The 15,026-nt window shown below is 33.4% G+C and overlaps 1 protein-coding gene across 1 annotated transcript; it reads right to left on the bottom strand.

The window, feature by feature from the left end:
* Positions 1-1,948: 1,948 nt before the first annotated feature.
* On the bottom strand, positions 1,949-3,883 carry LOC18601705 (receptor-like protein kinase FERONIA). Its single transcript, XM_018119574.2, has one exon. It carries the CDS (start codon positions 3,686-3,688, stop codon positions 2,135-2,137), a length of 1,554 nt encoding a protein of 517 aa, XP_017975063.1. The 5' UTR covers positions 3,689-3,883; the 3' UTR covers positions 1,949-2,134.
* Between the last annotated feature and the right edge of the window lie 11,143 nt (positions 3,884-15,026).

Raw genomic sequence — 15,026 nt, 5'->3', positions numbered from 1 at the left:
TACATTGAAAAATGTAGAAGATTCAGTCCCAACTTTAGTTAGTGATGGCCTTATAATTAATTTTCCTTAAGAGCAAGCAGCACATACGAATACATTAGATTGAGAAATCTTTTGATTTTTCAATGGATGACCATATGTATTTTCAATAATTTTTTGCATCATTATTAATCCAAGATGGTCCAATCGATCATGCAAAATATTAAAATCATTAGCCAACTTTTGGTTTGCTAAAGCTTAAATTTCAATCATTCTAATTTTTGTGTAATACAATCTAGAGGACAAAGCAAGTAAATTTTTTTTATATACACTTCTTACTTAAGATATTAGATGTAATATAGAGATATTAAATGTCTCTTTCATTTGTTGTCTCAATATGATATCCATTCAGACGAATATCTTTAAAACTTAATAAATTTCTTTAAGACTTAGCTAAAAATAGTACATCCTTTATTATAAACTTTGTTCCTTCGGGTAGTAAAATATTAGCTATTCTGGAGATTTCAATTAATCTTGTACTACCGAATATTGTATTGACATTAGCTTCTTTCATTGTCAAGTGGGAAAAATATATTTTGTCTTTAAATATAGTGTGCGTTGTAGCATTGTCTGCTAGACATATATTTAAATCATTAATCTTGGATTCAACTAGATGAATATATATATATATATATATATATATATATATATATATATTCTAATAAAATAAAATATATACAATATGAAACTTATAAGTTAACATAATAGAACATTAAATATAGAATTTATTATTAAAACATATAATAAAAACATATCATTTAAATATAATGAGAAAATATAAAAATGTCTTTATAATAAAATTATACTAAAACATACCAACAAACTATTAAGGAATTTTATTTTTTTCATATATATATATATATATATATATATATATATATATATATATATATATATATATATATATATATATATATATTTACTTTGTTTAGCTTTCATTAATGCTTGGTAAAATTTAATATGTTTTGACGTACAATTAATACGTGACCAATGACCTTTCATATCACATCGATAACAAGCATTTTCTATATTACTTTTATTTTGTCCATTTTGTCTATTTCTTATATCTCTTCACTATTCATCCACTATTGGTTAGTTAAAGGTATTTATCAACTCTTGGTGGGTTAAAATATTCATTTTTTCTTGATGGGTTAAAAATATTCATCCACTTCTTATAAGTAAAAGTATTATTGTTATTAGAATAGTGATTAGTGTAACCATCACAATTACAATAATTATGACGATCTTTTTCACATCTATGACTATAATTTTTAAATTATGTCGCATTCACTTCAAAGAATAGATGAAATACATGATTTTTTATTAGTAACTCATTATTTTGCTCAGCCACAAAAGGCATGAATTCGAAAATAAAATGTATTTTCAAATTAACCAAAATATAGTATTTTTCACTTGTTACAAAATAGATACAAAATAAAGTCAAATATTATCAAAATCAATTTCATATGTTCAATTCAAAATGTCTTATGCAAAATCTCATAATATTAAAGATAGAGTTACATATATAGAGCATATTCATATCTGAAATTTAAAACAAATAAATCATGTAATGAGCAAATCATATTCCAATACCAGTATAAAGAGATCATATATAGTTATATATATTTGTATGCTCAATTCAATTTAATAAATTAATGAACAAAATATGATACATACTACGTAATAGCAAAATCACATTCCAATCTAATAAATCAATAGACAAATTATAATATATACTATATAATAGCAAATTCACATTAAGGTTAAATTTTAAAAAACAAAAACACGGAAGATATATCAAGTTACTTACTTTGTTTGCTAAAACTAAAAATCAAAAACTAACCATTGAACTCATTTTCAAGCTTAGAAATGATGAAAATTATATAATATTTAAATTTAATATATTAGAAAATTGTGCTAATAACGTTTTATAAAATATAAAGTGAAACACAAATTTAGTTGACTCAAACAGTTAATAAAATGGTAAAATAGTAACAAACTAGACTACTAAAACTGAGCAAGCACTTTATCAGAGATCCCACCTCGACTTATCTGGACAACGTGTATTTTTGGAATGTTTACCAACCCTACTGTACACTTAACCGCTACCATCCAATGAATAGTAATCCTTGTAAGAATATGGGCACCGTAATGAAGATCCAAATGGGTACCGCGATGAAGATCCTTCGCTGGACCCGGAGCCTTCAACTCTCGATTTCGGGCGGAAAATCAAGAAACATAGAAGAGAAAGTGCAGCATAGCCAGAGAAAACACCAATAACAATGGGAAATATTGTTGTGCGCTTATTCTGTGGCATTGTTGTTGGTGAAAGAGAGTTGTCAGGCGGCCTGATAGGAATTCTGTCAGGGTTGGGTCCTGCAAGATTGCCATCGTTGCTCAATTTGAAAATTTCAACCCCATTCAAGATAGCATCAGAATATTTGGTCCTCCAAGCTGGGGCAGGGTGAAGTGCAATAGATAGATTTCTTTTCTTTTCGGTTCCTGCTCTACCAATCATCACAGCGTAATCTCTGTAGACTGGCACCCCTCTTCCACCAGCCCAAGAAATTACATCCGCTTGAGGTTCAGCCACAATATTGTCTATGTAAATCTGAAACACCCTGTCACCAGGCTCTGTTATTTCTACCTGAAATTCACAAAAGTGTAACCTGACAAAGTAAGTGAAGCCAGAATCAACTCTAAATTCCCAAGTGAGTCTATAGTTCTCGTTTACAGTTTTGTTGGTCCCCATAGTCCTGGCCGTTCTATAGACTGAGACTGGGGAACTGTAATTTGGTATCACACTGAAACTGGGGTTCACTCTAAGGTTAACAGGAAGAACACTGCGTTCACCATTAGTCAAATATTCATCATCCTCAGACCAACTCCTATACATACCCGTATCTTGTGCAGGTGAAATGGAGCTTCCGCCAATATTTAGTCGATATACCGTCTCAAGAGCCTGGTTCTTCAAGATGTGGTACGGGTTCACCTGATTTACAAAATTGAACCCTGAATCATCTTCTGCAGAGTAATAAAGATTGTTGGGCATGGAAACGATTTCGATTCCGTTGATAAAAGCATAAGAATCTGGCATACGAGTATTTGGAGTGAACAATATGTTCAGCTTTTGGTCATCAACATTTATGCAAAATTCTCTAGAAAAGACCTCAGATTTAAGATCATCAGCTGTGAGGGCAGCGCTGTAGTTTCTTAGGAGGGTGTAACGACCAATATGGACATCAAAAGAGGCCTTTGAGCGATTGAATTCTTGGTATGAAGTTGGATAAAAGTGAAGGCGAATGAATTTTGGTCCTGGTGTGACTGTAAACGAGTAGCTGAATTGAGATCGAGACAGGCGAGCTGTTCTGTAAGGTATGGAGTCTCCCTTTGTTGGAGAACTTGAGATTACTGATACCTTATTTGACCGATCTAAATAAATGGTGCTATCAGCAAGCCAGGACCGGCCAGCAAGATCAGTGTTGTTGCCCGTGGAGCCACAATCAAGAGAAATGTTGTCATGAGGCGTGTAAGGCTTTGGCCAGCCATCATCGGAGGAGATGGTTCGGCTGTGTAGAAAGGTGAAGTGAAAAAGGGCTAGGATTGGAAGGTTTTTCTGTAAAGAAACGTATCTTTTGGGGAAGTTTTTCATGGCGTTTACTAGAGAGAGATCGCTCCGGGAATCGAAATTTAAGACGAAAAGATTCTTTTGTTAACTATCAGAGAGAGTGATAAGGAAGACAACCGTGACAGGCGGTGACGAATTGTCAGGACCAGGGAAACCTTTCAGAAAATTTCATGCGACCTTCTCTTCCTTTCTCTTTCCCTCCAGAAAATGTCAAGAGTTCCATAAATAAGAAATGTTAATGGCCAAACCAGAATAATTAATATGCAAAATAAAAGTCAAACAAAAAAGTGATATAGCAAATTAGTTTTTATAATAATTTTCAACAGAAAATTGTGAGGCTGAAGAAACTTGGTTACAGCACTATAATTTTGTGATATTCTCTGATGAATTATTGACATAAGAAAATAAGTAGGCGTCTAGACACAGTTTATTTTTGGATCATATCTTCAAATAAGTAATTATGGAGAAAACTAGTGAAAATCACGCTGCCGGAGCAAAGATTTCACAAATTAAATGCTTTCATGAGGTGGCTATGAATGAGTCCATTCTCGTCTAGTGGGAGAGGTGTCGTCATGAAAGAAATGTGGGAGCAATCAAGTGGCTGACACAGACAGTGGAGACATATAGTTCCAAATCCAATAGTCTAAATCCTTGCAAGCTTTTTCAAATCATGTCCTCAGTTCCCACTTGACGCTACAGTTGCACACGGTTTTGCCTCTTATGTTGATAACCAACTCCCATCCCTATACATGATACAAGGACCTCATTAAAAACTTTCCCATGTAAAAATCTTGTGGGATAAATGTTAGTATTTTCTATTATGTGGCCTTTTATTAATTAGTAATTTTGATTTAATAAAACAGATTGATAGTTTAGTCTTATTGTGAGGTGAAACATGAGAGTCTAATTTTTATTAAAGTGATCAGTTAATAATAAGCTTTGTACGTCTAATTTGATTAATGTGGTTTGATGGTTGTGTAAGCCTTAGTCCAGTACGCTTTTAATGGATAGGCTTGTACTAGAGTTTTGTTTATTATATATATATGTGACTAGATACCCTCTTCCTTTCAAACCTAACGGTATTTGCCCATTGAGAGTCACCACAAATAATAAAAAAGTGCCAAAAGGAAGATCTAGCCTTAACCAGGAATACTCTGTTTTTTCACTACGAACAATGGGTACCTCTATGAATGATGCTTTTGGTGTTCTAATATTTACACTTAGATTTAGAGATTCAACTTACATATGGTATCAGAGCAACTAGTGTGAAATTAGAACCCAACAGAATTTAAGAATTTAATGAATTTATTTTGTAAAATTGCTTGCTGGGGCATACTTATTTTTTGTTTATCGTAAAAATTCTATTTTTCTGTTATTGTTTCTGGACATAAGGTTAGGACTTTATTCCTCACAATACATAGATTAATTTTGTATAAACCTCTTCTCTTAACTTGTACCATAGAGATAAGAATTAAATAATAAGCTATGGGTTTGAACATAAAACTCAAAATCTAGTTCTTGATTAATCACTAATATCTTATATGTTTTAATTTAAATTGGACTCTTAAAATCAACTTACATATGTTATAGAATTAATATCTAAGTTTAATTATATAACATATAAGTGTATTGCAACCAATTTTGAAGAAAACTTAATATGGTTAAGAATGGGTTTTCAAAATTAATTTTCTTAATTAATTGATCTTGGTTTGTAGTTTTTTTATGAGTTTTAATGCATGGGCATTATAGAACAAAGTCTTAATTAAGATTTAAAAGGGTTAATTTCATCAAAAATACTTGTAAAGCTAAGAATTAGAGAGAAATAAGGATAAAGACCCAAATTGGTCGGATTTGACCCAATTGGGTAGGATTTAACCCAATTAGAAGTTGAAGAAATAAAAAATTATGTTGGGCAGTGAAGCCTACTCTCAAGCGTGGAGTGTGAGGCACGTGGGGCCCATTAGGCCCATGATTTTCGAAATAATTTTTGTCAGTTCATCTCCACTTGCCTAACTTTACATGTTGTACTTTTTTCTTTGAATTTTTAATGCACGTTCAATATTTATTTATTTTTTGTACATTTAATTAATTATTTTGAATATTTTTGATGAGATATTTCTAGAATGAATATGATAGAAAAATAATGTGCATATGTTTGAGTTGAATGGCTATATGTACTCTCCTTAGATTAGTCTTTAAATTTGTATACTCTCGGGTTGAAATTATATACATAATTTAGAGAATATATTGTATTTATTAAAAAAAAAGTAAAGACCTTAAGTTTTATTGCAACAAATACTATTTGGGTTCAAATGATATACACCCAAGCTTAGTATCTCAGTAAGAACGATCCATTGCATACATTGGGTTGAGTATGCAAATTAAGAAATTTAGGCAAATAATTAATTCCTGGTTTAAGAATTCTTTTTGTCATTAATTGATGTAAGTGTTTGGCTACCAAAATGGCTCATTTACTAAAATTAATGGATTATTTTCTTAAGCAAAAGGTTACAGGATGATTTTTTAAATTGCTTTAAAGAATCACTCGCCCAAAGGTGGTTATTATGTAGGGCAATTTAGAGTGGGATATGAAGCACCATGGTTGAGACTATATCAATTTAGATGGTCTGTCTGCTTAAAGGGGATAGGCTTTTTGAAAACTAGAATATTCTCATATTAGCTTTATGTGAAGAGTACCTATTAGCATGTCATATTCTCTACCCAAAGGGAAGTCTGTGATGATGCACTTGGACTTTTCGATTATTTTCTTTTAGCACATTTTGGACTATTGCTAATTATTTCGTTATTGCCCAATTAACTAATAGTTGTATTTCTTATTTTGAACAGTGATATTTATTGTGAATAATAATCAAGCTACTATTGATACTCTTAATGGGTTTAACTTTAAGAGATGGAAGAAGATTTGTCTTTTATTTTGGTTATGAGTGAAATATATAGCCTTGCATGTTAATATGCTTACTGCCCTTACTGACAAGAGCACTATTGAGGAAAAAGAATTCTTTGTTAAATGGGATAGAGCATATCACATGTGTATGCAAGCCCTTAAGGGATCTGTTTTTGAGCATCTATCAAGTGGGTTGCAAAAGACTGAAATTGCTAAGGAACTTTATAAAGCGGTAGGTGAAAGATACCAAAAATCTAGTAAGTTTAAGGTTGGGAACCTTATGAGTGAGCTTAAGAGTATGAAGTATGATAGTGTTGGAGGGGTCAGGGATTTTATCATGAAAATGGTCCACATTCAAACTAAATCGGCTTCCCATGACATCACCCTTCCTAACAAGTTTATTGTCCATCATGCCCTTAATTCCTTACCTATTGAGTTTACTCAAATCAAAACTACCTATAATGATGTGAATGAGGTTTGGAGTGTTAATGACCTTATTTCTAAGTGTGTCTTTGAGAAAGAAAAACTCAAGAAAGAAAAGAGTGAGAGTGCCTTACTTACCACAAATTCAAAACCTTACTACCAAAAGAATTTTAAGAAACCTAAAAATGCTCCTAAGCAGGACAATAAAGGGCATGGTAATGGCTAGACTAAAGGGGTAGGAGGTCTTACAACTGTCAGAAGGAAAGAGGTTAAGTGCTTTTCCCGCAAGAAGAAAAGTCACATGAAACATGAGTACCCTAAATATAAGTCCTAGTTAGAGAAAAAGAATAAACAACAAGGTAAGTCACTAGCTCTAGTTTGTTTTGAATCCTATTTTGTTAGTGCACCACCAAATTTGTGGTGGCTTGATAATGGTGCAACTGTTCATGTTGCTGTTACACTACAGGGGTTCAAAAGCAAACGGAAGCCAAGTGAGAGAAAGGCCAAGCTTAAAGTTGGAAACAATGCCAAAGTAAATGTTAGTCATGTAGGAACCATAGGTTTAAATTTAGAGTATGGTTTTGAACTTGTTTTGGAAAATGTTTTTCATGTACTGACATCTAGGCTAAATTTGATTTCAGTTTCTATTATGGATAAAATTGGTTATTATTTTGGCATTGGTGATGGAAAAGTTGACTTGCTTTTAAATTCTAAGGTCATTAGAGAGTTTAAGCTAGTTGATAATTTTTATGGATTATGCTCAGTCCCTAATAATGAATATAGTTGCATGAATGTTGAAAACATTGTGTCTAAAAGATCTTTTATTAAAGAAAACTCTTCCTTACTGTGGCATAAAAGATTTGATCACATTTCTAATGAGAGAGTTGGGAGATTAATAAAAGATAGCATTTTGCCTAATCTTGATTTTGAAAAGTTAGACACTTTGTAGATTGCATAAAAGGTAAAATGACAAAAACTAAGAAAAAAGAGGCAACTCGTAGCAAGGATTTTTTGAAAATTGTGCACATTGATATTAGTGGACCTCTTACACCTACCTTACTTGGTAACAAGTATTTTGTTACCTTCATTAATGACTTTTCTCATTATGGTTATCTTTACTTAATAGATGAAAAATCTAATGTTTATGAAAAATTCAAAATTTTCAAAACTGAGGTAAAGAAACAATTAGGGAAAGTTATCAAAATTGTTAGGTCTAATCGAGGGGTGAGTATTATGGCAAACGTGGTACAATTGGACAGCACATGTGACCATTTGCCAAATACTTACAAAAGTGTGGAATTATTGCCCAATATACCAAGCTTGGCAGTCTTGAATAAAATGGTGTGGCCAAAAGACAAAATCGCACTCTTAAGGAAATGATGAGAAGTATGATGAGTAGGACTAACCTTCCCGAGTCTTTTTAGGGTGAAGCCATTAAAACTACTTTGTATATTCTTAAAAGAGTGCCTAGTAAGTTTGTTCCTACAACACCTTTTGAGTTGTGGACTGGTAAGAAACCCATATTGAACCATTTTCAGGTGGGGATGTCTTGCAGAAGTTAGAATTTATAATCCTTCCTAAAGAAAGACTGAACCCAGAATCACTCGTTGCTAATTCATAGGTTACCTAGACCATTCTAAAGAATATAGGTTTTTTTGCTTTACACATGGAACTAAAGTTGTAGAATCACAAGTGGTAAAATTTTTAGTGTTTGATGTTGCTAATAAGGCTATGATTGAAGTTGTTACTAATAGTGAGCCTATTAGACATGTAACCATTCCTTTGCCAACTTCACGGGGTAGTGTAGTACCTTTGCCAACTTTACACATGATGTAAATTGTCCTCCTATTGATGTTTATCCTATTCAGGAAAATGAAGTTTAGGTGCCCTTAAGGAGATCTTCTAGGCAAAGGAAGTTTGCTATTCTTAATGTTTACATGGTTTTTCTTGGAGAGAGTGATTATGATATCAATCATGTGGTGGATCCATGACTTTTAGTGATGCCATTTATAGTCCCCAGTCTATTATGTGGATGGATGCAATGAAAGATGAGATGAGTTTTATGGCTCAAAATGGTGTTTGAGAGCTAATTGAACTTCCAAAGGGATGTAGGCCAATTGGTTGCAAATGAGTGTATAAGACCAAGAAAGATTCTAAGGGAAAACTTTAGAGGTTTAAGGCTAGATTGGTGGCAAAGAGGTTTACTCAAAGAGAGGGAGTGGATTATGATGAGACCTTTTCACCAGTGTCTTCCAAGGATTCTTTTAGGATCATTTGGCCTTAGTAGCCATATTTTGATTTAGAACTTCATCAAATGGATGTGAAGGCAATCTTCTTGAATGGCAACCTTGAAGATGAGGTTTATATGGTTTAACTTTAAGGATTTCATGAATTAGGGAGTGAAAATTTGATATGTAGACTTAAGAAGTCCATTTATGAAGCAAGCTTTTAGACAATGGTATTTAAAGTTTGATGAGATAGTTACTTCCATGGGTTTTGAGGAAAATAAGGTTGATCAGTGCCTATACCTTGAGATTAATGGGAGTAAGTTCATTTTTCTTGTGCTATATGTGGATGATATCTTGCTAGCTAGTAATGATGTTGGATTGTTTCATGAAACTAAGCAGTCATTGTCCAAGACTTTCGACATGAAAGATCTTAGTGATGCCTTATTTGTACTTGGGATTAAGATATGCAACGACAGGTTCCAAATTTTATTAAGGCTTTCCTAGAAGGCATACATTGAGCGTGTGCTCCGCAGATTCAACATGTAGAATTGTAAGGCTAAGGATGCACCTATTGTGAAAGACGATAAATTTAAGCTTAGTTAATGTCCAAAAAATGGCTTGGAGAAAGAATCTATGAAAGGAATATCCTATTCTAGTGCAGTTGGAAGCCTTATGTATGCACAAGTTTACACTAGTCTAAACATAGCTTTTGCAATGGGGATTCTAAGTAGGCATCTTAGTAATCTTGGTTTAAATCATTGGGTTACTACTAAGAAAGTGATGAGATACTTACAAAAGACCAAAGATTATATGTTGATGTATAAAAAGGTGGAGAACCTTGAGATTGTTGGTTACACAAATTCTGACTTCGGTAGTTGTCAAGATGACATGAAGTCCACCTTAGGGTATATTTTTATGTTAATTGGAGGAGTTGTTTTTTGAAAGAGTGTTAAGCAAACGCTCTTAGCTTTCTCTACTATGCAAGCTGAGTTTGTTGCTTGTTATGGGGCTGCCACACAGGTTATTTGGCTTAAAAATCTTATTTCTGGGCTATGTGCTGTTGATTCCATCTTTAGACCTCTTAAAATTTATTGAGATAATAGGTCTATTATGTTGTTCACTAAGAACAACAAAAGCACTAGTGGGTCTAAACATTTGGAGATAAAATATCTAAAGGTTAGGGATTTTGTTAAATATGGTGACATTGTTGTTGAGTACATTGACAGTGATAACATGTTGGTTGATCCTTTGACTAAGGGGTTAAAGACCTACAATTTTTAGTAGACATGTTGAAAGCATGGGTATTTTAGGGTCTTTTGATGTACTTGGTTAGTGGGAGTATGTTATTTATATAACTCTCACATTATGGTTTACATTTAGTTGTGTTGAAACCTTTTCTATGTCTAAAGACATCCAAGAGATGTTTGATTTTATATTTATTGATGATCATCGTTGATTGAAAATTCATGTTATTATTTTGTATTATTTGTATATGTACGTCTAATTGTTATTTTGCATATATGCTTTATGAAATCTTGAGATTGGTGTCTATCTCAAGAGTGATTTTACTAGTACGTCTCATGAATGATACCAGCAAGAAACCTCGAGGGTAAGTGGGAGACCTACAGGCATGTTAGTGCCGAATAGATTTCTCACCAAGTTTAAAGAATTCAACAAGAGGACTGACAATGAAAATAACACATTGATATCACATTTAGGTGCTCTTTTCTTGCTACACTACCACAATGAGATCCACTGTCAATAAGATCACTGGTACTTGAAACTACAGATTGGTTTTACGTCAATAAGTGGCATAATGGCTACCATAATTCAACATTAGACGTTTCTGTTGGACAAGATCATTAAAACATTGTCTCTAAGGCAAAATATTTTTAAATTATGGCCACATCAAAATTAAGTCACTCATTCTGGAGTTTTGTTTTCTAAAGTGTTTTCTTAAAGTCAAAATAAACTCCAATTAATATTCCCTAAGTGGGAGAATGTTAGAATTTTCTATTATGTGGGCTTTTATTAATTGGTAATTTTGGTTTAATAAAACAGATTGATAATTTAGTCCTATTGTGAGACTAAGCATGAGGCCCAATTAATATTAAAGTGATCAGTTAATGATGGGCTTTGCTTGTCTAATTGGATCAATGTGGTTTGGCGGTTGTATGGGCCCTAACCCAATACACCTTTCATGGGGAGATTTGTACTAGGATTTTGTTTATTATATATATGTGGTTAGGTCTCCTCTTCCCTTCTAACCTAATGGTATTTGCCCTTTGAGAGCCACCACAAATAATAGAGAAGTGCGAAGAGGAATAGCTAACCTTAACTAGGAATACTTTATTTTTTCGTTGCACACAATGGGTACCTCTATGAATCAAATAGGTACGTAATAAGTAATTGATGCTTTTAGTGTTCTAATATTCACACATAAATCTAGAGATTCAACTTACAATAAAAACCATGAGTAAAGCCAAAAAAGTACCCCTACCTTCATATAATCATCAAGACAACTACCTAAATCTGTAATATAATCAACTAGAGGGATTAATATCTTTAAGAATAACATATTGGATATTACTAGCTAATTCAAATGCAGTATGCTAGATTTTTGCTTTTTTGCCCATCCTTTTTGCTTCCTTTGCTTTCTCATGGGCTACGCTATTGCACTCCCTTGAACAGTATTTTATGCTATCACACCTAACAATCCTTATTAAATCTAGGCAGTTTTCAATAATGTTCCCCATCCTACCCAAAGCTTTTTCCCCTTTAATCCAACCAACCACTATTTGATTATCCATTTCAATCTTGTCTATTGTAGCTCCCTTAATTTGGCAACATCTTAAGGCCAAGGCTAGCGACAACAATTCTGTTTCCTCAACTGTGTTCTCAGCCTTCATATTTCTTGCACTAGATAATGTTGGTACACCCAATGAATTTCTTACCACAAACTCGATAACAGTTCTTTTTTTGCCAACTATCTCAAAAGTCACAACATCTACATTCAACTTGCTCCGGCTAGGTCTAGACCATTATGAACTTTTATAAGACCGAGACATCATACTACTTCGTACTTGATTGGCCTCTCTACAGTGCCCAATAATATTTCTACCTAATTCTAGCACCTGCAAAGGCTTAAGTCTTGGGTCTTTAAAACCCAACATGTTTCATGCTTTCCATAAGGCCCATTAGACCCATGTCCACTTTCTCCATTATCTTAAATTAAATGAAGTAGCCTATCAATGAAAGTGCCAAAGTTCACCATTATTTGTCTGAAGCCCTATTTTGAGGCCATCCACATAACACGTGCCAAGGGGCAACAGCAAAAGGAGTGGCATGTAGTCTCTAATTCAAAGCCACAAGAGGGACAGTTTACATCGAGACTCACTTTTTTTTGGATTAACGCCTCACGGGTTGGTAGTATCCCATTAACAACTTTTCACAAGAACAATATAATTTTTCTTAGGATACTTGGGTTCCACATTTGCTTCTAGAAGCTCAATGTGTTATCACTATTTGAGCCAACTGCCTCAACATACATTAGAGGGGAATGAACTACTATATAGCCCGATTACACTTAATATTGTCCATATTTGCAAGAAAACCAGATTTGTTTGTCACCAGGTTTCTATAACTTAGAGGTATTGATTGAATTAACCCACTCTCATATGGATGAAACAAATCATTTATTTTCTTCACATTCCATGTCATGGAATCTTCATTGATTAACTCGCATACTTGCATTTCATCATCAACAGAGTTGTCGCGCACCATAATTTGTTGAGGCGAGTCATATGGGAGCCAATTATCCCTTTTTACCTTGATTTTTCTTCCATCTCCCACACACCAAATTAAACCCATTCTGAAGACTTGTTGACCCTCATTTACATTTTTCCATAAAATGCTTGGATTAGACATTAGAGCACCCATGAAGTCATTACTGGGAAAATATCTTGCTTTAGGTACTTTATAAGCAAGAGTGGGTTCTTGCATCTGTAGTCGCCATCCTTGTTTAGCAAGCATTGCTAAATTAAAGGATTTTATGCCTCTGAATCCCATCCCTCTCAAGAACTTTGAAGAACATGTTATTCCACTTCTTTCAGTGTATTTTCTAGTCTTTACTATTACCACTCCATTAAAAGCGCGAGATACTAAAATTAATTTCTTGATAAAGAGAATCTGGCAATTTGAAACAACTCATAGCAAAGGTTGAAATTGCTTGGGCTACTAATTTGATAAGAATCTCCCTTCCCGCTAGAAATAACAAATTATTTTTCCAATTTAAGAGTCTTTTCATAACATGCTTTTTCACATAGCTAAATATCTACTTTTTGGAACCTCTTGCAATTAACGGCATTCTTAGATACATCCCACCCCATTGGTCATTGTTTATTCCCAACAATTGCCCCACCATTTCTCTATCTTCTCTCATAGTATTCCTATTGAAGAGTAGTGATTTTCTCAAAATTTATCATTTGTCTGGAGGCTAATTCATTCATTTCGAACAAATTCTTCATTGCCCATACTTCTCAATGCCTTGTCTTACCAAAAACCATACTATTATCTACGAACAAAAGGTGAGTAATATTTGGCCCTCGGCGATACAGTTTCATGCAAGAAATACTCTTTGCAAGGTTAGCCATATCCAAAATCTAAACAAAGCTTATAACAAAGAGAAAAGGAGATAGTGGGCACCTTGGCGTAATCCTCTAGAGGGTATATATTTGCTTCCTAGCACACCGTTGACTATAACAAAATAGGTTACCAAGGACATGCATCTCCAAATCTCCCATTCAAACCCATCTTCCTCATTGTCCCTGTTACATAACTCCATTCCACTTTGTCTTAGGCCTTACTCATGTCTAATTTTAGCGCAAAGTTGCCTACCTTTTCTTGTCTTTTGTGGTGTAAAAAATGGATGATTTCACGTGCTACAATAATATTATCAAAGATTAACCAACTCGGCACAAAGGCTTTTTAATTTTTTGAGATAATACAGGGAAGAATGGCTTTCAATCTGCTGGTGAAAATCTTTGAGGGAATTTTGTATAGAATGATACGTAGGCTTACAGGATGAAATTGACTAACCTTTTTTGGTTGGTTAGTCTTCAATATAAGTACTATGAGTGTTTGGTTGATGTATGATGAGTGAATCCATCCTTGCAAAAATTCATTCACAAATTTGCAAACTGTTGGTGCAAATGGGGATTAGATGGAATTTAATGAACTAAAAAAATTGACTTCAAGGTGAGCCTTTCAATAGACACTATCTTTAAGACTTATTTCACCCCCACCACTCAGTATGTAAAGGGAAATAATGCGAATAGCCTTAGGGATACAATGAAGTTAATGTCTAACTTTATCTTGCACTTTACGAGAGTAGACTGCTAGATATACCCGAGGATTTGTAAAGTTGTTCGACTTTAAAACCTACTTTCTGTAATAAATTATAAGAAATTTGGACACTTTTGTAGTTGATGGGAACTTAAGTGTTTATCTTAATAGAACACAATACTTTTCTTGCTCTTGATTTTTCTGCTATTGTTTTGTTTTTTATTTGATGTGTCAAAATGGTTGGCAACAAGCCCTTTATATAGGCTTGCAAATGTCTCTTCTTCAAGGACACAACCCTTTCATTAAGGCACCATTTTGTCTAAAAGACATCTTTACATTTTGTAAGACATCTCTTTTAGATAAAGGTATTGTTTGAATAATCATCCTATGAAAGAACAACTATATTCCATAAAACATAATCTTTGAAATAATAACTTTTCATATTTAAACTTTCAAGCTATGG

Source organism: Theobroma cacao, chromosome 4 (assembly GCF_053813885.1).
Source record: "Theobroma cacao isolate CCN51 chromosome 4, ASM5381388v1, whole genome shotgun sequence".
NCBI lineage: Eukaryota > Viridiplantae > Streptophyta > Magnoliopsida > Malvales > Malvaceae > Theobroma > Theobroma cacao.
The sequence above is the reverse complement of the archived record's forward strand: the minus strand, read 5'-3'. Positions and strand labels throughout refer to the sequence as shown.

What these genes read in the sequence shown, in the direction of transcription:
- LOC18601705 (XM_018119574.2), bottom strand. Translation starts at nt 3,688, where the DNA reads ATGAAAAACTTCCCCAAAAGATACGTTTCTTTACAGAAAAACCTTCCA.